The following is a 25,625-nucleotide window of genomic DNA, read 5'->3' as shown; positions in this document are numbered from 1 at the left end:
ACTGCTTTATTCTTCTGCCAAGGTAAGAGCAGAGCAAGAGGCATGCTTCCAGTTGTGTGTCTGTTTTACGCAATAACCATCTATCCTAAATTCCGGACTATAGAGCGCACCTGAATATAAGACGCACCCTCTAATTTTGAAAAGAAAATCCATTTTGTACTTGTATAGGCCGCACCGGATTAGAAGCCGCGGGTGTCCACATTGTAATATGAGACATTTACACAGAAAGATGTTACACGAGGATTTTTAAACTCTTAATTAAATGCGTATGGTAACATAAACAAATACATACTACAAATGCTTTTTTCCCGAACAGTGCCTGTAACACCGATGGTTCTAACTTAAATACCTATCTTAACACACAAATATGTGGCGTAAATGCTTTTTTTTTCGAACAGTGCCTGTAACACAGCTGGTAAAAATAAAAGACAGTAGCCTACCAGGAAAAGTCATTGATCGCCTTCTTTCTCCTGTGCACAACAGACCGAGTTGCAATAATTTAGTGGTGTAAGTGTATTTGATTTATCGTACAATTTCATTGGACCACTGTGAACTATTCGTTCATTTAATTGGTCTAATGTTACGAGGCAAAATGTTTTTGGCGGCATGAAAAAAAAAATAGGAAAAAAACATAAATTAGTCGCACCATATTATTAGCCACGGTGCTCAAAGCCTGGGAAAAAAGTAGCGGCTTATGGTCCGGAATTTACGATAGGTCAGTATTCAATAGGTGAAAGGATGGATGGATTGATGACTTAATGAATCCAAGGACAGAAATTGGATTGCCTTAGCAGCCAGGTACATTGAATACAATATAAAATAAGATACTCAGGATGTAGAGGTGCGATGTATAAGTTAAAAAAGTATGAATGAGGGAGATGAGATAAGTGAGTAAGGTCTAAGATTCATAGGCTAAGGTTAATAGGATTCTCTCAGCTGGTTGTAGATCTCAACATAGATATGATATGTGTGAGATTAATATAAATATAATATAAATAATAATAATATAAATAAATGCTATAGATATAAATCTCAATGATGATTAACAGTTATAAAAACACATGAAATGAACACATGTGGCTATTAGAAAAATGAAAAGACAAAATAAAGTAAACAGAAACGAATAGACAAGTTAAGAATAAGTGTTCGTTATACTATAACAACTGCTCTATATTGACTTTACATGCAGCCGCAGAGTCAGAAGGAACTGTTTTAAAGGTGCATTTGTCACAATAACACGCGGAAGCTGTGAATTGTTGTTTGAACTGCAGCATTCAGGCCATGTGATACTAAAATGTAAAAACGATTAACCCAAACCATAATAAACCATTTCTGACCTCTTTTTACTTTGTTGGATTGCATGGAGTGTTTAGAACAAAGTCACGTTCTCCTTTGAGATCCCCCTCTGCTCCTCAGAGTAAAATTCTAAATCAAACAATTCAAATATGATTAAAGTGCACATTCTAGACTTTGATTTTCAGTTGTCAGACATTTCATATCTCATACATAAATATGGTATCTATGTTGAGATCTCTGTAGAAATGACACTTTCTGTTGAAAGAGGGTATGATTAAACTAAGCCTTACAGTTAATATACTGTAAAACCAAAACAATGAACACAAAATGGGGATGGGGGGTTCAGTTATTTAAGTTCAACTTGAATTTAATTAGCACAGAGATTGAATGTTGAGACTAACGTGTCACTGTTCTGTTATCTGATGAAATTATGCCAGCAGCTTGTTTAAAACAACTGGAACGGGAACATGTTTAAGCCTGTGTTGCGTCTTCTCTTCTGTTTTTTGGGGGGAACAGAAGAAATGAATTGCTGCACTTCTGTGAGTTGAAGACTTTCCCAACTTGCATAATTTAGAATTTCACTTGGAGCCTCCATACTGGTATTTTTTTTTGTTTCATTATGTTTTCAGTGGGTGCCTGCACTGGACTGTAGATGGAACAGTTTAGCACTCTTACTGTGAAACCATGCTTTAATACATGCAGAATGCGGTTTGTAATTGTCTAACAATAAGCAATGCTTTCTCTGAAAAAGACGTGTGGATGGCAGCATGTGTTTCCTGACAGTCTGTTTACTGTATGACATTAGATGCACCCCCATACAACCACTGATTCTGGCTCTTGAACTGTGCGCTGATAACAAGGTGGATGCTCTCACCTCTTTTTCTGAAAGTGCAGAATTTTGCAAAGACTTTCAAATTGTCAGCTGTCAGACCACATCTTCCCAATTCGTCCTGAATCACTGCAGAAGTGTCTATTTTTGAAGTTCCCCTTCTCCTTGTGATCACAGTTTATTGGCACAGTGTCTTCAAAGTCTCAAAGTCTACTGATCACCACTCTGGATTTCTGGACATGCACAGCAATACATCAACATGCCACCTTTCTCAAAACAAACTGATATTTAGATTATGCTGTTTACATTGCATATCAGATATTCCATTCATATTCGAGTTTACCTTTTACAGAGCACATGTCCACATTACATCCCCTTATGCCATTCTAAAGTTTGTGTCCATTCACAGCCTAAATTATATTTAAAGCTTTGATAGTTAGAGCTTTACTTGGATGTCTTCTCCACTGCAAAAAAGTTAGTTTTTACTCCCTGTTCTGCATCAACTCTGCTGCTGAAGCTGAAGTGGCCAGATCTTGTAACAGGAAATGAGAATCTCAATCTATTAAACAAAGTCCAAAACGGGGAACTTGGTTCTTAAAAGAAAAAAAAAAAAAGCACCAGTCAGTTTTATCTTGAAAACTCATGTGCAAGAGCATTTAAGGTATATGCCTGTCCACATACTGCAAGCAAGATCAGCATATTCCACATAGCTTCATTAAACTTACCCCAAATATCCCCCCATTAGAGTTAAGTTGGTCAGAAGAGGCTGTTTCCATGGCAGTTCCTTATTCAGAGTACTATCTGGATCTGGCTAATATCTGAAATTTGCTTTGTATTTGTATGTAAATGTGTCATCATCATCCTCACACTGGGTGGGGGGGTTTAAGGTTTTATTCCATTAGCAAATTTAGTAAAGAATATATTAAAATTAACAGACAAAAGTGCTCCAAAGCACGAAAGATAAGAAAGAGAAGTCTTTTCTTCTTGTGAAGAGATAAGTCTGGGGTTTCTGTTATTAAAGAAGTAAAAAGAACACTCTTTCAAGCTGATGATTGAAAGCATAAAAGGGGTGGCTTCATTTATTTATTATTAATGTGACTCTCCCTTTCTAAGTCAAAGAGAGACAAGTCTTTGAAGTAAATGGTGTTAAAACTAAGGATACTGTGAATGACAAGGCCATGAGTATTATGTTTAAAGCTTTAAAGCAACAAGCACAAAGTAAATACCTTCATAGTATCAAACTCTGAAGAAGTAGATTTATCAAAAATTTCACCACAACCACACAAAATCGTTACAAAAGAAGAAAGAAAAGGTGTTTTCTCAGGAAATGACGTCGCACTTTCAAAGTGTCAATGTTCAGCTCAGGCTGAAGTCGACCGTCATGAAAGATGCAGCGGTCAGACTTTCTGGCTCCAAAACCGTTTAGAATGAAAGTCGTGACAGATTGAACATCTAAGAGATACGATTATTTTTGGATTCTAGCAAAAAAAGATTATGGCTGACTAATTTAGGCTCAGCAAAGATGTTTAAAGTGGCATTTTACCAGAGGATGTTTTAATTGCAAACTCCATACAGTGTCTACAGTAAGCACCAGGTGTCAGATGCTTTCATTAGATTAGAATACAGGCGACTCAATCACACCCATTCAAGAGTGTGCAATTACACATACTCCAGTTCAATTAAAAAACCTCTGCTCTCAGTCTCTTACCCCCTTTTTTGAGTCTAAACTTTTGATGATGCTACAAGATAAAGGAAATTTTTACATATCAGGGAGTGGATTTTTAAATGAAATCTTTACCAGTTTTATGAATTGAGGCTTGATGTGTTAAATTTCAAAGTTCTGTTTTGTGTAATTAGTGTAATGGCTCATATTGTTTGCAGCAAATCTATTTAAAATCTAACTTAGCAGGTACATCTCAGTCGTATCACACATGTATCACACATATAGCCATTGATATCACACATATAGCCATTGATATAGCCACACATATAGACATGCTTCACTCAAGTTGTTACAGCTCCAATATAAAAGCTAAGGTGTATTAACAAGCGCACCATCTGACACCCTGACTCTCTGTGCCATAATTGTCAAGGTGTGAAGTGGATGGAGGAGCCAAATGCAGGCTCAGAGGCAGGCGGATTATGAAAATGGTTAACTTTAGTTGAAACAGATCGAAAGCACTGCTAAGGCAGGGAAATCCAAGAAACTGAACTCAAAACAGGGATTGGATGTATAGATGCAGGTGAGTACAGTAACATGTGGTAACAAGGTGATTAAGAAATTAGACATCATCATTAGGATAATGATAATTATTAGTTAAGAAAACCTCTCTGAGATGGACTAGCACCAAGAACTAAAAGCTAAACTGAACACACAGGAAGTAAGGCTGTACAACATGAAAAGTGGAGCTAAGCAGATACTAACTGAATGTGCAATGGTAGCTAAACAAACAGAACTTCAGCAAACCAGAAATAACTTAACAAAACCAGGAGATGATATCAAAACAGACACAATGATCCATGTTTATTGTTACCGACTGCAGATTTTACTAAAATGAGATTCAGTCCTTGCAGGGGTGTAACCTTGAACGGTGTCATCAGCCTCTTTCACACGTACCTTCTCAGGTCGGGACTGTTAATATGTTTATGTTTATGCACATTGGCAGAAGCTTTTATCCAAAGCAAATTATACTCATATTCCAGGTAGGAAGGTAACGTAAGGGGGTCTTGCCTACTGGAGGTAGTACCTTTCATGAGAGGGGGGGTCAGGATGCAAACTCTAGTCAGCCATATGAAGGGTAGCAATCTTACCACTACATTATCCAGACTGATGCCCCTTTGATGCTCATTTGGCATTTGTGAAAGTACAGAGGTGGAACGAGGGGGTAGAAATTGATCTGCCACTGGTGTGTCGTAAGAGAGGCGAAACGCTCCTGCCTCGTATGTGCTTACACACATCAAGCCGGCATTGTGTAACTCACCACTCTAACCAATAGTGCTGACATCACTCAGCTGATTCCTCAATGCCCGTTTGAAGTGTGTAAGGACACAGCGACGCAGGGCTGTTCCTCCTCTGTTTGACTTGTGTTTGAAGTAGTTGGAGGGACATCCGCAAGTTCAAAAGACTTGTTGCTTTCAACTTTAAGGCCAACGTTTGAGAGGTAATCAAGTCTCAGCTGTAAAGCTGTTGTCATACGAGTTTGAAGGCTGATGAGGGGTTTTTTGGAATGTAAGATTATCCTTTAACATATTCCAGAAACTTACTTCAGTCTTATTTAAATGAAGCGCTCATATTTTAAACCCTATGTTATCTACTCCTCTAAACTATTGAATTATCGCAACAGAGGCGATGCACATCGACTTTACTTTTTAAGAAAGCCCAGCAGCTCAGGCACCTCCAATGCAACTCATGGCTTTAATTATATTGATTAGATCAAAACAGGTTCTATCAGCATTACACTTTGAACACTGCTGATGCACCTGTATCACTTGGAACATTTCATCTTATGGAAACATTAATGTGATATACAACCATGGTAGTAAGCGATAAGCATTTATTAAATGATGTATATCATGTATGAAATGAGCTTCTTGTCCTGCATTTATGACTGCAGCTCCATGATTATCAGCCCCTTCTCACCAGTCATATCATTATCTTTCCGGTACAAAGTAGGAGAGAATTCTTCAGACAGAAAAACGATGTACTGAGATTAGAACGATAACAAATCATTTGAGGAAAGCAGTGCATTAAAAAGAAAGTTGGGATAGTTGCGAAAATAAAGCTGACATGAAAAAGAAACCTCTGCCCGGTCAGTAGTGGATTAAAGACTAACAACTCTGCAGTGGAAGTCATTACATCATCCACAACACTTTTGAACAATAATGAGCTAAATTTGTTGCTGCATCCAGAAATGGAAGATAAAACTTTAACATGCAAAGAAAAGAGAAAAGAAACATACACATGAGATCCAGAATGCAACCTCACCTGAAATGGACAGCAGAAAGATGGAGAACTGTCCTGTGGTCTGACAAATCAAAATTTCAAATTCTTTTGGGGAAAAATGGACACTGTGCCCTCTGGGTAAAAGAGGAGAGGGGCCATCTGGCTTCTTATCAGCACTGTTTAGAAGCCAGCATCTGTGATGGTACAGCGTTACATTAGTTTCCGTGACTTTCACATCTGGGAAGCCACAAAGTACTGAACCGTGTCTACAGGTTTTGGAGCAGCATATGATGCTATTCAGACAACATGTTGTCTGGGAATACCTTGCTTATGTCAGCAGGACAATGTCAAATCCCATTCTGCACATATAACAACAAGATGACTGTTAGGTTAGGGTGTTAAACTGGTTTGCCTGCAGTCCAGACCAGTCATCTGTAGAAAACTTTGCCATTTTATGGGATAAGGCTAATGACCAGCTGAAATCAGGTATGTAAAACATTTCCCTTTCTGAACCCCAGCATCTAACCTTTAGGCTTATTACATGAAGAAAATCATTAATTACCTTATGAAAATGAGTGATGGCTCTGTTTTGTTCCAGTTTTTAGAACAGCGAAACAGCGTGTACTACAGCAGGATGTTCCTTACGGAGAACATGGCTGATGTGGTTACATTGCTGGTTGCAGTAGTAAACTGGAAGCAGCCTTTAATTTGAATGCCTTGTGCTTTGTTGACCCATCCAGTCGACTTTGACACTTTTCAGTACCCTGACAGGACTTTTGTTTCTCCAGTTTGAGTCACAGCAGACATTTCTTCTCCAGCTAACTGAGGTGGCCCAGGCAGTGTTCAGTGAGAAAGCTCATGTTCAAAGTGATTGCCTTTATTTTAAACCCTGTAGCTCTGGAAGAATCAGTATCGCAGAGGCTAAAATGAAAGAAGGCACAGGACACAAATAAACACAATCAAAGTAGTTGTAAAACATTCCATGTAGAGTCTGCTTCTGGCTTTTAAAGAAGAATGTTTCTCTGAGAGCTCTGAGTCAGAATTATTATCTGCTGGAGTTCAGCATCCATCCTTCCTGTCACTGTCATTACCTGCAAAATGACAAAATGTGTGATGGATTACTGATTCTCCTGACATGCTTGTATTTCAAAATGCATTGTTTACTCAGCATTCTGCTGTTAGTTCTGCTTCTCTGTCATTCTGTTAACATTTGATATATACTGTGGCAATGTTGGCTCAGTAATTAATAAGAACTGCCTCATGGGTTTGTATTCAGAAAGTAAAGAAAGAGCTGAAGATTTAAAGATGAAACGCTCAGTTAGAACATCTCAACTGGTTTTGGACTATGTTCTCTGGTGCTCCTGCAAACACTGAATAAACTAATAAGTGCACACATTTATTTGACTGGAACTACTAATGAAGTAATTGCTATATGTTGGCAAACAGTGATATTGCCTATAAAATAATGTGCTTCAACCAAGAGAAATAAACTGCATCATTAAACCAAGAGGTGCCAGGAGCGAGTGCTTAGTTTATATCTGAAATGATGATACATCAGACTGCAAGTTGGGCTAGGTGCCATGGCACCATTGTACGTAACAGAACTGGTCACTTTTTAACGGCACGCTCATTTAGAACATCATTTCAAATTTTCAAGGCATTGTACTGCTGACATGTAAAACACCAACATATTTAGGCTTACGAGCCCTCTTCAAGCACTCAAAACGACTTAATGTAGTCTCAGGTCTTTTTCATACAGGAAGGAATTAATTCTTCAAACATATTAGAATGTCTCTGTCAGCCCTTGTATGTAATGGTTGAGGAAGTTTTGCTGATTGGATTCTAAAAGCTAAAGATAAAACTCTGTAAACATGAATTCAGCTGGATTAACTTGTGCCTTAAAATGTCAGCTTATTCAGAAATGTATCAGAAGCTATTGTTAGTCAAACCCTCTGTTACAGTGAAGGATGAACTCTGTCTAAATGAAGCACACAGTGATAACAGGAAGTTATTGAGGCATCCAGAAATTTCAAATATATCCCAAGGCCCTGAAAACCTTTTCATGACAAAGTGAAAGCACTTTTCATTCATTGACATGAGAGATTTATTTATTTCTTATTTTTCCATGTGCTTCTACCACTGTTTGAAGTGACCAATTCCGATTGGAAATAAATGAGAAAAAATGCCCTCGCAGTTCACATAAATTCAGGCATTCAGTGTTAATCTCTTCATAACTCCTATGTTGGGTTTTTTTACCTTTCATTTTTGTTTGTTCAGGAATATTCAGAGATTCTGTGTTGAAGCTAAATGAATGTTTCTTTCTGAAGAAGCCATTCAGACTATAAATACTGTAAGGAACAAAATTGGAAGATAGATAGTTAAGTAGATCATAAGAAAATATTGAGATTTTCACAAAAACGTACAGCTAGTTCCACCAGCAACATTGGATGAAGTTTGCTTTTGAATGAACCTAAAGGACATTTAAAAAGACAACTTACTTTTTACTTATACTTGCCAACATTCAGACCAAGGCAAGCTTGAGAAGGAGCATCAGATGAAATAGTCACAAATAGTGTTGAGTTGTTTTGGGGTCTTTTATTTGTGGTATTTCAATGTGCTGCTACTTTTATTTCAATTTGTGTAAACTGGAGAATAAACACTTAAATGTCCAGGGATAGCTATTCTACATCAGTGTTAGAGTTGGAAGGATTTCTTTTTTATGTTTAATTTAAAATGTATTTATTTGATAAAGATGTCTCAAGCTTTGTCAGCAGCTCATAGCAATGACTGATTACAGCAATCAAGAACCAGGCAACAGGGCATTACATCCTCAATGGGAAAGGAGATGAGATCAAGTCCAGAAGCTTCATTGACCTGGGCGTGGAGTGGCACTACATCATCGAGGGAGAGGTGGAGATGCTGCACACGGACGGACCTCTGCATGACCCTGTGGTGGTTTTGGTAATAGCATTTAATTTACTATTAACCTCATATTTTAATGAATGTAAAATGTTTTTTTATATGTCAATGACCACTGCATTTAAGATGCAGGTGAGCCATTTCTACCACTGAGCAGTCCACATAATTATATGAAGAAAGAGTGAATCATATTACAGCGAGTCTAAAGGCCTTTTTTTTTTTTACACTAGACCAAAGCACAAGTTTTTTTTTCTTTCTTCAATGGAAAGGAATTAGATATGCATGCAGCTGCACTCCAAATGTGGGTATTTCTGCACTCCAGCTCCAGTCAGCAGAAGCATTCATTTGCTCTCTGTTCAAGATTGCAATAGTAAACACATCCCAAAATAAGTTTTAATAATAGGCGTTTAACTGAAGCACGTGTAGCCCGCCTCTCACCCGATGACTGCTGGGATAGGCTCCAGCCCCCCCGCGACCCGACCGACGGATTAAGCGGGTATAGAAAACGGATGGATAACTGAAGCACCTCACATGGAGGCTTCAAAACTCGCAGGACCACCAACGTGTGGAAACTTGTCCTCTTAAGTCCTGCTGTGTGATATTCCCATGCTCCAATGAAAAATAATTGGATATTTTTCTCAGAAAGTCAGACTTATGAAAAATTGTCCACCACATCCTGAATGACAATCAAATTATTGCCTCACCTACTGTAGTACTCTTGGGGCTGTGTTTTGAAACACGGCAGTGAGAATGGAGTGTTTCCATGTTAAACAGGTGCTGAAAGAAAATCCCTCTAATGCTAGTAATTTTAGTTTAATTAACATTCGCTTTTAAGGAGGTTAAAGAGGTTGAAACGCTAAACCACGTCCACTGATGACTCAGCGGCCCCTTTTTCCCGTATAATGTTTTCTGCAGTAATTTTACTTTTCTGCTTCACTCCCACTTGAGATTCCTAAAGGTTAAGATTAAGAAAAGCTCAAAGTCAGGGTTAGAATTAATGTACATGTTTAGTTTATAAGTTCCAAAATACATTGTTAAACAACTTTAAAAATCTAATCTAAAAACAGCTTTTACGAACGCGCTGGGATAGGCTCCAGCCCCCCCGCGACCCGACTGACGAATTAAGCGGGTATAGAAAATGGATGAATAGATTATTAGGGTTTGCCCATTTTTCTCCTCATACTTCACAATCTTGTCAAGTAAGCGTTGTCCTGCAGAAAGCAATGGCCTTTGGATACATTCCCATCTTATTATTTATAATAGTGGATTGTGAAATTGCTACATTTATGACATGTGGACAAATGTACATATCAAATGTTCTCTGTTTAGACTGGGCTGGAAATCCACAGAAAGACACCACCTGGAGAATAATAAATCTTTCAATTGTTTTTCATGATTTGATAAAACATTGGACCAAGCTCTTTTAGCTAATTTCTGTGAACCACATAACTACTGAAAATAGTTATTAATGTCATAGTAAATCTGGAAGCTGCCATGTTTTTCTGGCTTATTAAACTGAATGTGTGGATGTTAAATAATGACTCAGTTCTGAGTTCCAACCTCCCACTTTCAAGCTACATCAAAGGCAGCAATTTACACACAAGTTACTGACAGTCGAAAGTAGGTAAGAAACAGTGAGAAAAACAGCACACAGGTGACATGCAACAACCACAGAAAGAAAAGTAGCTGAAATGCACAAGCCATTGCACAACAAAACAGGAAATAAAGCTTTAAACTGCTGCTTCGATGTCACAATTTCATACTGAAACTGTGTTTTTCTCTTTCTTTTCTTAAATGAAGCATATACACGTCTCTAGCCTGTGATTAAAAAAAATATGCTCAAAAATGTCCCTCTCCCATCCTCTGATGTTAGTATTTTTGGTGCAACTTTTAGAGGAGTCAGAGCAAAAATTCCACATCATGCACCAGGCGGCCAAATCTTTTTAAGCCCTCGCAATTTCAGAGCTGCGTGTTGAAGGAGCTACAGTGCACTTCATTTCATTTCTTTTTTTCTTCAACATTAATATACACCCACTCAGACTTGGCACTTTAAAGCAGTATCCGTCATTTGATCTCAAACTGAATGTGCAGGAGTACTAACCCTGGGGAACCAAAACTGTATATCTGTCTAAACACATATGCTCTGGAGTATGTCTGTGACTTATAAAGTCATCCCAGCAAATATATGTGAGATTGAGCTATTGCCCAGAAGACTGGAGTTTGAAATTGCCTATTGAACCATTTTCTCTTCATTCAGCTTTCCCCTCATTTTACCAGGCATCAAACTTGAAGATCCCCCAGGTCCAAAAAATGAGTTCAAGGTACTAACACAGCAGTAGCCTGCAGCAAGAAGAAAAAGTAAACTCACATTTAAATAGGATGGGAAACCCATGGGGTTCTTGTGATGCAACATCTGACAAGAGCAAGTAATTATTTTGATCGGATAAGTCGAAGGGTTAAAAAGTTTATCCTTCCAGAGGAATTTGTTAAATGACACAGCACTGACTTTATTTTGCTTCTCTTTATTGGCAATTTCTATCTTGTTAATTTGATATGTCTTCCTTTTCTTTAAAGCAGTGTTTCTCAATTCCGGTCCTCATGACCCACTGCCCAGCACGTTTTCGATGTTTCCCTCCTTCACCACACCTGATTCAAATGATCAGCTCATCATCAAGCTCTGCAGTGGCCTGATAAGGAGCCATTCATTTGAATCAGGTGTGGTGGAGGAGGGAAACATCGAAAACGTGCAGGGCAGTGGGTCATGAGGACCGGAATTGAGAAACGCTGCTTTAAAGCTTTGTTGAAATAGGAGGATCGTTACTGTGTCAACAATGCTTTTACACACAAAAGCATACACATACCGTCCCTTCCCATGCCTCTCATTACCTTTTATTGTCTTTTCCTCAAGGACTCCTGCTCTAATTTCCTGCTTGTCACAGCAGTGCCCTTCTCCGAATAGTCATTCTCTTATATGCTGGTGCCTTCATGTGATGTCAGGGATATAATTACACACACTGAAGGGAACTGCAGATGTAACAAGAAGATAATTTGCTGTTTCTCCCACAAGCAGGAGTTTTTTTAAAGAGCAATTTCATGAGAGAAGGAGATGGAAAGATGCCTTCCAACCACATGGAGGTGGCCGGAGAGAACAGGTTTAAAGATGAGATTTGTGCCGTTCCTGGGAATCAGTCACAAAATGATTCATACTCAATTCGCCAGAAATTGGAAGTAAAAAACAGAATCTGGTATTATCAAGCTGTGTCCCAGGGGGGGATTTTCAGAAAATTAGATTAGATTTTATATTCATGAGGTAAACATGCAGAATCATGTACTCGCAGCATTGAAAGAACACAACTCAACATTGATGTTCGTTTTCTAGCGGAGAAAGTCATGCTGACTAACACCCAGACAGCAGAATGCTGCACAGCACAAGAGCCACAGATTGGACCCACTATAATCATGACTGTATCCAACTCACAAACATGGACATGCATCTTCTACTGCACTTGAGCTTGTTCAAATAATAGCCAGGTAATTATCCACCTGCTGAATGGAGTTTGCAGATTGCAGAGCTAATGAGCAAACCAGATGTATCTTATAAAACTTAGATGCAAATGCCTTTCCAGATTGTGCAACTACACACATAGAAGAGCTAGCTCAAAGTTCTGCTAATTTATGATAAATTATTCCATTTCTTTTAAAGAACCCATGTTATGTGAAGTTTGTTTTCTCATAATGTGAAAAAGAAAGTGTATCCTCTTTCAATTCCAATATTTTACATATCAGGACACAGTGAAAAACAACTGGTTCTTACCTGGTCTTAGAATGACTTAAATACAACCTCAGAGGAGCTACAACAGATGACATATTACACTTAGCGAAGACTGAGAAAAAATGCCGAAGAAACTAGCCCAAATCATCAGCCCTCCACCACCGTGCTTGACAGCTGGTATGAGGTGTTTGTGCTGATATGCTGTGTTTGGTTTCCTCCAAACGTGCTGCTGTGCAGTAAGACCAAACATCTCCGCTTTGGTTGTGGTTTGTTCAGATGTAACTTTGCAAACCTTACCTGTGCTGCCATGTTCTTTTTAGAAAGAAGAGGCTTTCTGCTGCAACCCTTCCAAACAAGCCGTACTTATTCAGTCTTTGTCTAATTGTACTGTCATGAACTTTAACATTTAACATGCTAACTGAGGCCTGTAGAGTCTGAGATGTAGCTCTTGGGTTATTTGCAGTTTTTTGCGTTGCATGTGTTTTGGGCTGAACTGCTGAATAATCTTTCTCTCTGTAGAATGTTGGACTTTGATGCCTGATGACTTTCATCTTTGCCAAACCTGTTTGCATAGATGTGCTCACACTTGCTGATGATCAGTTAGCCAAAATCATTTGATTAGCAGCCTCTAGTTGTAACTTCTTCTTTTCATTTCCTATGGAAACAGTAAGTTAAACAGTAAAACCTAGTTTTTATACACAGCTTCTACATTTTGACCTTGTGTCTGTTTTATATATGCTATCACAGTGTAATAAGGTTTTTTTTTTCATCATCTGAGGTTGTATTTACCTCATTTTAAGACCAAATAAGGACCAGACAATTAGTTTTTGTCATGATAAGGAAAATCTCAGAGTTGAAAGAAGGTCTTATTACTTTTTGACATGAGTATACATTGCTGCAGCAATTAATTGCTCCATTTTGGCTCTTTAAGGACCCGACTTATGAAAAGTGGAGACGGCTGTGAATATTCAACTGATGGAATATGGTGTAATATGACAGTGTAAGGTAGATGCTCACTCAGTGTTTCATGATAATGTCATTGAGTTCAAAACAGAAAGCGTGGAATCTGGTCAATGAGTCTTTTCTGTTTAGGGAGGTTCCTGGTGAGCAAGTGACCTGGAAGTATTTAAGCCATGATGGGAACTGTTTGACTTTTGTAAATACAAAGGAGAGAAGCTTCAGTACATCTATTACTATCTCCTTGGAAACATTAGACTAACCTTTATCAAAGAAAGATCATTTTACCACACTATTCTTTGTGTAGATAAATATTTGGACAGGAGTCTTACCAGCATGTAACAACAATATCTTTCACTCGTGTTCCTTCTTCCTTCTTTTTCTGTTCACCCTCCTCAGTGATAAAGTTGTATCTTATGTCCTATTGAGCTAATAATGTAATATACATATCATATCCTGTAGCTTCTGTGTTATGATATAATAATATCACATTAGACAAAGTTTGTAAAGCCTTTTTGTAGGCCATCTATTGAACAGCTGTAGTTTCAGAGCTACAGTACAGCCCTTACTAATTTCTTTTACCACCTTTCCTTCACCTCGGGCCTTGTTTTTTTACTTTTAACTTAGACCCCCAGACTGCAAATGAGGCATTTCAAACAGTTCATTAGCAGTGTCTTCAGCGTAACTCCCTCTGGTGTGGTCACTCTGGAGTTATTGTCAGTCATCCATCCAGCTTTGTTCATAGAATAGAATAGAAAAAAACTTTATTCATCCCCCAGTGGGGGGGATTCAAATTAGTCGAGTAGCTCAAAAAATTATAAATATTCACAATGATTGCATACTAGACAACAACAACAATAATAATGATAATAATAATCAATGACAAAATCAATAGATTTGAGAAGAACATTACAGCAGTCGCTATTAAACAGCCTTATGGCTGTGGGGACAAAGGACCTCTCAATGCAGCTGCTCCTCTGACCTGCCAGGATGCTGTGGAGAGGACAAAACAGAATATAATTTCCTCCTCATCCGTTGCTCCACCACAGCACTGAGAGGGTCTAGTTTTCTGCCTGCAACAGAACTGGCCTTTTTTACCAGTTTTTCCAGGTGCCTACAGTTTCATGACTTCATGTGTCATCTTCACTGAGTCACCGACAAACTGAAGCTTGGATTGGAGTCATAACAAGAGACCAAAATCTTAACATCACCATCTTAATTTCTTATATAATAACAAAAGAGGAAGGGGGAAAAAATCTTTGAAACTCAGAGACCTATAATTGCCTTTTCCGTCTTCAACAAATTTCCGTATTGAAGCCGTGTAACAAACCATGAACAATGCTTGGGTACGTTGTTGTTCCCTCTGCCTCTTGAAATTACCATGAATTATTTGCGCACATTTATTATTTTATTGCAAATGTGGGAGCGATTACAGTATAATGGTACTTCTTGTTTTGTCTTTTCCTTCTCCTCGGTTTGTAGATCATACCCAAGGACAATGAAACAAGGTCTACGTTAATGTACAAGTACATCATCCATGAAGATTCTGTGCCAGTCAACAACAACAATGTTATCCAGGAGGACAGCTATGAGTGGGCTCTGAAGAGCTGGTCTCCATGTTCCAAGCCTTGTGCTGGAGGTAAAAGATGAATTACTTACAACTTTGCTCATTTAAATTTTATTCTTGGTGCTCCTATTTGAATATAGGACAACTTCAGACTCATTTAGTTCTCAACATTTAGTTCTCACATTCTTGACAATATAATGGAAATAAACACATGATTTAAAAGTCAGAAAATCTGTGCTTTAATCTGAAAAAGCTTGAATATGTAGAAAAGTGATATTTTCAGTAGCTTCCATTCCTCACAGCTGTTTCACACAGCCATTGTGGACTTGGTACACCAACTTGAATTCTTATGGCAACATGATATGTCTGTCCATGACTGTCCATGACTGTCCATGAGTGTCCAATCTCACACAAATCGCAAATATTGTGAGCACAACATGGCCATGTACATCACTTTCACAGGAGCGTCTGAAGGAAGGATGAGCTGTAAGTGTGTCACTGTTAGTAGATTGCTTTCAGCTCGCTCTCATTTTCATGAAGCAGGGGGGCTTTCTGATAGGCGAGCCAAGCATAAAGCATTTCAGAATGGGATCCAGGAGTTTTCACCACCACATCGCTTCCATATCAGACTGTTGTTATTCTGACTCTTCATTTCCCCTGACCCCTAATGACTCATAAGAACTTCACACAGTCTGGCTTCAAATTAAAATCAGCTTCAGCGAAGACCAGTCGAAGATGGTTTCGGAGCTGTACCATAATTGTTCTGGATTTCACCATAAAAACTTTCATGCTTCCAACACTTCATGCTTCTTTAAAAGACCTTAAACTTGTTTGCACTGCTTTTACATTAATTGTTGGGTTGGTCCGGTTCTTTGGTGTCAGATATGTTACCAACACACTGCAGGATTTTAGGAATACACAAGCCTTAAACCCGAGCTCTTTTCAAGACTGCAGTAATAATCACAGATACCCTTCATCACTGAAGTGGTCAATGAGAGAGCTGCTGAACCAGCACCTCTAGTTTTCTTTCTAAATAAAGTGGAGCAGTTTTATCCATGTGCAGCCACAGCTGAAGGTGCACCGATTGTCTTTAAAGTGGCAGCCAGGAACAGTCTGTAATAACACATACTACCGTATCATGATGCAGGCCAGTCTGTTATTGCAAGTAAACTCAAATCATTGTAATTTCACATAGACGTGGCTGTGATCTCTCGAGCTCTGCAGGACAGTTTTTTTTTCTTAATCAGAAAGCATTTTTTTAAAAAAGGAACTGCATACCTGATAGGAATCAGCACTTTGTTATTTGTAAAGTCCTTTAACCCTCTGAGGTCTATGGTCACGCTAGCGTGATCAGATCGCATGACGTCATTACAGCTCAGACCCCAGAGGGTTAAGAAATAGTTTTGTGTAAAAATATTTTTTCATTAAACAAAACAGCAAAAAACTAACCAATAAAGAAAAATAAAGAAAACGCATTTCAAACAAAAAAAGACAAATACGTGATGATCCCTGTATGTTCTGTAAAGATTTGTCTCAGAAATAACAGAATTGTCATCTTGTTTATTTCCAGCTTCAGTCTCACACTGCCTCCCCACGCTTTTATTGTCAGAGGCTGTTTGTGTTTTTCTCACCAATCATGAGACCTCAACATTTCCTCCAGAAAATTGTCATAATTTTCACTAATGGACAAAGACATGTAGTCGTTCCAGCATGTTTGTTTCATCAGTTTTCTCAGTGGAGTATGACAAAGTGAAAAAAGTTCAGCATCGTCCTTTATTTCTCATTTAGAATTCATGAACCAAAAGCACCAAAAACTAAAGCCAAGGTCACCATGTTGAAGACAAGTGTTAGCTTGTAGACAGATTCTTCAGATCGCAGGCAACCAGAAGTTCAGTCGGTGGTCATCAATCCTTCTGTGAGAGCCACAGCCTTGTGAGGCTTCATGTCCCGATGTCCGGAATATCTGGCTAAATTGGAGCAGTCGTTGGGAGTGATGAGCTAAAGCCAATGTCAAGGGTTGAGTTCAGTGAAAAAGTGAACTCAACCCTTGACTGGCAGGTATGGCCACTCCACCATACCTACCGCTGTCAAGTTCACAGCTTGACAGCACTGTTAATCCCGCCCTTGGCACTGATTGGCTAATCATTAGTGCTCCTGCATTGCTTGTTTGGCTAACAATTTTTTAAACTGAAACATCTCTGTTTCATGTCATTATACCAGACAAATCAGTCACCTCAGTGAAGTGGACAGATTCCAGGTTCTTTACCCAGGCATAGTGAAAATTGCTGGACACATAGCTGGTACTGCAAAATTGTATGTATTGCAAAAGATTGCATGACAGTCAAAACCTTCACTTCTTCCCCAGGGTTCCAGTACACCAAGTACGGGTGTCGAAAGAAGGGGGACACCAAGATGGTTTACAGAGGCTACTGCGATGCCAATAAGAGGCCGAAACCCATCCGCAGAATGTGCAACCTGCAGGACTGCACACAGCCTCAGTGAGTACAGAAGAAAAGATACAGAACACATTTATCAGAATGGTTCAAGTGCTTGTGGCTCGTAATTCTCTGGCCACAGAAAAAAAGCGCTTGTTTTTCCACAGATCATAAGTGGCACTTCAGTGTGGAGAGGTGGATAAATTCCCCTTCCACTTCATGTGCTTTTATGGTACACTAAATAAAAGAAATCATGCAAAAGTTGTGGGTGGAATGTATGTTACAGTTTAAAAGTTTATCAGAAGGATGTTAAACATTGGCTAGATCATCATCGAAGACCGCCATCACGTTGTGTAGCTTTGACTCTGTTATGGCTGACAGTTTGGTATGAATGGTGCAAAAGGTAGAATTATAACTTAAAAGGACCAAAACTCAGTTTTGCTTTGTGATTTTGCATAATATCACTGTGTGCAAAGCCTTAAAATGCACTCATGGGCCTCTTGCATCATCTGTGTAGGTTTCCCATTTTTAAAAAAAAGTGTTTGTACATGTTTGTGTTGGAGCCATCAACTGAGCTGCATCATTTCATCAGAAGGATGAGAGGATGAAGAAAAAACTAGACAACACACTCATATCCTGCATGAAAAGACATGTGCAAAATGTTTCAATTTTCTCAACGTTTCCGCTCCTGAATGACAAATGGAAACACCAGAGCGTTATGTCAGCTCTGCAGTCCCTGCTGTAAGATGTGCTTTATAAAAGTTCTGAATCCAACCGTTTCTAAAATGAGGATTAATTAGGCCTTTCATTAGATCTTCCCTGTTTGATAGAAAAAGTGTCAAACTTTTACAAAGCATCCTCAGAACCACAGCTGATATTTTGAAGATACTCACACAGACAGCCTCTCATGTGCAAAAATGCAATTCCCCCTTAAACTGACAGTTAAGCTGACAGTTTTAACAGAAAGTTGTCAAATCCTTTCAAGCTGTCAACGTCTGAAATTTAGACTCATCTAAAAATAGCTTCAGTGTATTTTTCTCTCATCTTTCTTCACTCATAACGGCAAAGCAAAAACAGGTAATTCGTTAGAAATAAAAGACTCCAGGTTGTCTACTGAGTTCCAGCCCAGGATCTGTCAGGGTCAGTGGGTAATCAGTTTTACTGATGCTACTATGTTTTCTCAGCAGTAAGCTTCAGGTTGTTGTCTCGTCGTAAACATTTACTGCAGCCTTAGATCCTGAGCACTCATTCAGATCCGCATTGTTGGACTTTTTCAGCTTGTTTTTTCAACTGATTTAACATGTGGAATCACCGGTGCGTCCGTCGGTGAGAGAGCTCAATGGCAGCTTTCCATTTGTCATCTTCATATCTCCAAAACACCTTCACAACAACAAGGCCGTCCGCAAAAGCAGAATCAGACTCTTTATTGTTGTTGTCCGAGTACAACAACATTGGTTCAAGTCCCCTTGAGTGCAGTGTGAAAGTTAGAATGAAAGCTGCATTTCTTTCTGCGTTTAAACTGGGAGGCCAGGATTTCCTTATGTGGTTCCTTGTGAGAAATACAGCTGGAATGCCAGATGTTCGAGTCCATCCTCTGAGAACTTGAGCTCCTTAAATGTTGCAGAATTGTTCTCACGTCCTTTAGAGTACGTCATATCTGAACCTTGATGCAGTCCTGTGTTACAGATTAACGTATAATTATCTCAACACAAAGACTTTGTTTTTACTCTTGACACACAGAAGCTGGGAAGCTGTCTTAAAGACAAAAGCCTTTTCATAATTATGCCTGGCAAAGTCAATTAGGCAACGGTGAACTGGAGTCAACTCTTTATGCATCTTAAGAACTTCTTATAGCAGAAGGATGGAGAACTTCTCAATATCATAATTGAGGGTCTGTATTCTAATTTAAATGGGACATTTCAATCTCTTTTTTTCAATTCATTTGCAGGACACATTATTTGGGGTCATCATTGTACAAATTAGTATAAATACAGATGAGAAAAAAAGATTAATTTAATGCATTATAATGTGAGTCTGACGCAGGAACAAATGTGGAACACTTAGGGCAGATAAGCTCTGAAAACTTCCTGTTAGTGGCGTCTGCAGACATCTGAACTTTTGTTGAATATGAATGTTTGCTTTATTAGATTGGATTTTAATGATGACATTGGGTGTGATTTACCCCAATGCTGCTTCAAATATTTCCACCAGATGTTGAATTCATTGTTGGGAGGCTCAGATTGTTGACACAAATATCGAAACAGAGTTCAGGAAGCCAAATATTAGGAAAAAACTCTCAAAGAAAAGGTTCAAACGGAACAAATGAGACAAATTAATTGTGTTAAAATGCCTTAATGTCACTTTTCACAGCGATCTGTGGTACACACCTTACCAGAGTTGGATTTTCAATGTGAAACATCAAGCAGCAGCTACATAAGCAGGCATACCTTTATCAAAGCATCTTTCCAGTTACATTTGCTCGGTGAGCAAAGAGTCGTGTCAGAAAAGATCAATCACAGCTTTCTGCTGTAGACAAAACATAATCTGTGAAAAACAGCTTACCTGTGTATAAAAAACACACCAGTAACAGAAGCTGAGCTGGGAGAGTTCTAATGGGTCATTATGTGCAGCCATGACAGAAAGAGCCTGCAGGTGAGAGAAATGTGTTTTTACGCTGCTGCACTTAGAAATAGCTGTCAGAATCACCCATCCCAACCTAAAAGGCGCATAAGGCAGCCTCTGCCCGTTATCAGAAAACTTCAGCACTCTGGAGTGATGCAAGGTGATGCGAAGATGACCTCACACAGAGAGGCAATGTTTACCCACAGGCTGCTGTGTTCAACCAAAAAGCTGAGCCAAGAGCAAGATCTGACGCTGCTGAGGTATGATTGAAACGCTCCCTCTCTGCTGTTTGGGAAACTGAATTTTCATCTGAAAATCAAAAGCACTCCACTTTGGGGTGCAGATTTGACCTTAACCTAATCCTGTTTGTGATCGGGCTGCTTTGTTTGTCATCCTTAGATCTTTTTTTTTGTTTGTTTAAAGATGTTTCACCTTGCACCCAAGAGTCTCCTTTAGTTTTAATCAACTTGTACGGAGTTCCAGGAATTGTCTGGATGACACCTTCAGAGCTGCTGTTGTCACATGCATTAAGGTACTATTGTTGGTAAAACCACCTGAGAAGGGATTTCCATGAATACATGAATGTATGTGGCTGATAGACAGCGCCATAGGTCACCACCCCAGTTTGGAAATGTTTGACTTGGATAGCTTCCCTTATTCCTCTCTCAATCCATCTCTCAAACCTTGAATTTGTTCATTACTTTCCTCAAAGAAGTGTCGCTTATCCTTAAAAGGCAGGTGGGCTGCTGAATCTTAATCTGAGCAGTGGGCTCTCCTGATCTAAGCCTTGTAGAATCCTTCAGCCCTGTGGAGAGGTCGCTCTGTGTACTCCTCACTATTGAACACAATGTCTCTCAACTTGTGTTTGGGTATTTTATGGGTAATGTTTTGTATGGTGTGAAGTGCACTGGGATGTTGTGTAGGGGAGAAAGTCTGTTCCATGGTTCACATCATTACAGCAACAGAATGGTAATAGAACAGATATGAGGAGCAACAACCTGGTAGGAGTGGATGCTGAACAACTAAAGGAGAGAAATATCAGCAGCAAAAAGAAGGCCGTAACTCCAACAACCCTGCAGCAGACAAGAGAGCCACACAGATGGAACGCAATACATTAGATGACCTCACCAGTGTGATTACTTTACACAGAGACAACACCACATGCAGCACACAGCTACAAGAAGGTCAGAGACCGCTTACGTTTTATCCTGGTAATGTCACATCTTGCATATTGGCCTTTAAGTTACACAATAAAAACATCCAAACACATCAGCACCATCTTTCTACATCTGGCTGGAGATACCCCACACCTTATTCAAAATTCCTGAGACCAATTTCAGGCATCTCAGTGGAAGTGTTGTCACTGAAACTTCAGTGGCTGTATGTGCAGTTAGCAACTAGACTTCAGGGGTGGAAATGCTGCTGACCAGGCTTTTGTAATAGCCTATTATCTCAGGAGCTAATAGCTTTATAGCTTTATAAAGCTTTAACTGAAGGTTAGCTTTATTTATGTTCCTCAGCAGATGACACGTAGTGACAATGTTGTAGACTTTCATGGTGTCCAATCAATATCAGGCTCTTCCTGGGGTGCCAATACAAGTCTGGCGTATTGGTCAGTCCTTAGTTCTAACCATTTAGAATCAAGACTTAAGAAGGTATTTACATTTACTGGACTGATATGCTCTCTGAGAGCTTTTTAGTTTTCTAAAAACTATTAAAAAAAATGTAATTTCCTTTTTGAGCTTGCCAGACTATAGACTTTAAGCTCGGACAAGATTTGAGCCAAGAATACTGCTGGAGGAGAAAAGTCAAGCTGGTTGTTAACACAATCTCACAGAGGCTCTAAAGGATAAAAGAAATAAAGAAAGGGTTGAGTGCTGCAATGGAAAGAAATCCTAAAAGATATACTTATAGAAAAGACAGGGTATCAACCCTTGAAAGTCAATTTAGATTTAGGTAATTATTTCTCTGTAAATGAACAAAGTTGATTGCTGGGATCTGGAAACCTGGCACAATCAAATGTGAAAGGCTTTGATTTGATCGGCTATTCTGGTTGTAAACTCTGAATCATGATATAATATCAAAAACTGTCAATTTAAATGTATCCATAACTATTTGTTGTTCGCTCTAGTTTAGCGTCCCACTGTAGTTGTGTATACTTTTTTGGAATGGGCAATTATTGCCATTTACATTTGGTGTTTAGCTCCAAATAAAGTGGCGTTGAATTGACGGTGACAGTTCTATTAGATAATCCTGCAGAGCCTGCTGCTTTTTTCAAGACAAACCTTCTGATGTCTGGCTGCACTGTGATCAAGATGTAACCCTGTCTCACTGAAAATGCTTTCTGTGAACATGCATCCAATAGTGAATCCAAGCCACAGCAGAAAAGATAATAACCATAGTTGCCAGTCTGCTTGTTTTTCCCTCAAATTGATTTATTCTCTGAATGCGCAGCTATATCAAGCCATTTGTCCTGTCCATGTCAATGGATCCCAAAGTAGTTCATGAAGTAGGCTGAACTATCCCTTTAAGTAGCTGCCCTTACAGCAAAGTTAAAGACTAAGAATGAGTGATGAATCTAACATTGCTGGGACACAGTTGGCTGCAGGCAGCAGTGACAGAAACAGCTCTATTGTTTTTGGGCGAGCAGAGAGCTAGTGACCCGCTGTAGTAGAGTTTCTAAGGATGTGTCGGACATGTGGTGCAGTGAGAGCAGTTGCACTTTATTTACAGACCAGTTGTGCTCAGTAGCTATTGCCACATCTCCGAGGGAGTCCATTTTATGTTCATGGAACAGCTAAAGTCACAAACAACATCTGTTATTTCACACAAAAACATATCAGTTTGTACAATGCTACACATTGTAAGTGACATAACTTGAACCCGTTTTAAAAAAAAATTCAATCAAGTTGAGGCCGTTTCTATTGGTTTATGGTTCCATCAAAGAAAGTCCACCTCCAAGTTATTATAGAAAAGTCTCCAACTTTCTTTTTTGTCCCATGTCATGAATCACCTCATGGCCCTCTGTTTTCCTTGTAACTCTTTGAAGCCACTGGATTTATAAGCTGTTCACACACGCACTGCACACAGGAATTTTCAGACGGGTGTAAGTGAGACACAAAGGTCCACGATATTTTCACCAGACTCCTTGCAGAGTTTACCCATCCAGCTGCCTGGTAATACCACCAGAAAATGATTGATACTATGAGTCAGGACAGCAGGGAGTCCCAGACAGAGCAGTGTGGTAGTTACAGCTGGCTCCTCACAGCGAGAGGGGACCGTGTCTGAATCTCAGCTGGGGGCTCTCTGTGTGGAGTTGGTATTTATAGGTGTTGTCTTGTCTCTGTGTAGTAGTTTTCTCCAGGTACTTCAGCTTCCTTACAATGTCCAAACACTTGCATGAGCAAGGAAACCTCATCCATCACTCTCAACATGCTGTAAACAAAACGCAGTGACTTCCACAATGTACTTTTAGCATCAGGCCCTGCTTCTTGTGCACTCTGCATCTGTGGTGTAACCATAAGCCTTCTGTGGATTTCCCATTTTGAAATACACATGTGAATGGACAACTGTTGAGACAATCCATTAACCACTGATTTTTTAAGGCCAGATTCATAAATGATAATTACACACATAAACGATGTACATTTTCACATTTTCCTGCTCACAAACTGGTACCTATGCAGTGAGAATGCATACGTACGCAGAGTGTAGTGTGCCTAAAGCCATTCATGGCTAAAAGAGGAAGTAGGTTACAGGTTCATGCATGTGCATTTAATTTCACAATGATTAAGAACCATATATACACACAGCTTTATAAATCTGGCAAAAATAATATGGATGCAAAATTGTGCCTGTGTGAATTCAGACAGTTTTAGTCACAAATCTACTCACAGTTTTATGCATCTGATCCTGGGTGTTCATTTTTAAAAATGTCTTAAGAAAGACTGAAATACCTAACTGTGCACAAAACAGACAAACTATTTCTGCGTAACCTGAATTTCTTCACTTTTATGTGTCCAGATGGATCTCTGAGGAGTGGGAACATTGTACCAAAACCTGCGGCAGTCTGGGCTTTCAGATCCGGACGGTCCGCTGCATGCAGTTCCTCCATGACGGCACTAACCGCTCTGTCCACAGCAAATATTGCAGCGGTGAGAAGCCAGAGAGCCGGAGGCCCTGCAACAGAGTCCCATGTCCTGCCCAGTGGAGGACCGGGGCCTGGTCAGAGGTACAAATGAACGAGTTTAGAAGAGAGATTTCTCTTTCAACACTGTAGTTTGAACAACAAGTTCAGTCTCTGTGGTCTCAGTGTAGATCCCTCAGCGAAATATTTGTCTGATTGATTTTAAATCTTATGCAGCCGTGTTTCTCATCTGCCAATGTCAGCATTTTTAACTGCCAGCTGAGGAGTTCCTGTACATTGATGCTGATGCAGCAGCAGCTGCACAATACAACAGTTGTTACTGGGCTTGACACAGTCATATTGAAGAATAAAACATGAGGCATCTGCAATATTTAATTCAGAGAGCGGTCACATCTCATCTGTAAATAAGCCCATTTTCATTCCTCCTTTACACCCAGATGTGATCTAAAAAACTTTCAAAAATGCAATTAAGAAGACTTCCAGTCGAGCGGAGGGAAACAGATAACAGCTAATAAGATGTGACACAGCTGATCTTTTTGCGTCAGCTGTTAATTATTGTGTGTTGGCTTCAGATTTTTGATAACGTGGTTGGAATATACAGCTTGTGATCAGATACACTGTACATGTGTACATCTGAGCAGATAAGAGTTATTTGATGTATTTTTTAAGTTCCCATAATTGGAGATGCTTGTAGCACAGATAGATTCTAAATCTTAAATGAACGTTTAATTATTTTACTACTTTGTGGGCTCTTCAAAGGATCAGCCGTCATTTTTGATAGAATGTTTCCATTTGAGCTTTTCTTTAAAATAGCTCAGATAGAAATACAACTAGTTTACTTGAAGTTATTTGAAGGGAACAGATTTCAGATTTCCATCCCTGTCAGCGAGTGATCCAAGAGAACAGACAGCCAGGGTCAGAGCCAAAGAAAAATCCCCCAAATTGCTTGTTTGCTGCTGTGACTAAATCCATCCACTGATGAAAGTAGTCTGAGGGAGATTAAATTTATAAAGCATTAAGGCTGTAGCTATCGTGAAGTCTAAAATGGCATGACATTATTGTTTAATTCTGTTTTGTTGTGATCATGAAGTCATTTCTCCATTATGTCACGATAACAAAGGTTGTTTAGTTGGGATCG

General features: G+C 39.2%; 1 protein-coding gene across 1 annotated transcript in view; it reads left to right on the top strand.

The window, feature by feature from the left end:
* adamts3 (ADAM metallopeptidase with thrombospondin type 1 motif, 3) overlaps positions 1-25,625 on the top strand; it is a 143,966-nt gene that overhangs the window by 114,644 nt on the left and 3,697 nt on the right. The window contains exons 17-20 of the mRNA XM_072387340.1: positions 8,866-9,029; positions 15,199-15,355; positions 17,649-17,781; positions 24,364-24,571. Of these exons, the coding sequence (XP_072243441.1) occupies positions 8,866-9,029; positions 15,199-15,355; positions 17,649-17,781; positions 24,364-24,571 (662 nt within the window). The remainder of the gene's footprint in view (positions 1-8,865; positions 9,030-15,198; positions 15,356-17,648; positions 17,782-24,363; positions 24,572-25,625) is intronic.

This window comes from Leuresthes tenuis, unplaced genomic scaffold, assembly GCF_036924035.1.
Source record: "Leuresthes tenuis unplaced genomic scaffold, fLeuTen1.0.hap1 SCAF_6, whole genome shotgun sequence".
In the NCBI taxonomy this organism is placed as follows: Eukaryota; Metazoa; Chordata; class Actinopteri; order Atheriniformes; family Atherinopsidae; genus Leuresthes; species Leuresthes tenuis.
This window is presented reverse-complemented; position numbering and strand designations above follow the sequence as displayed.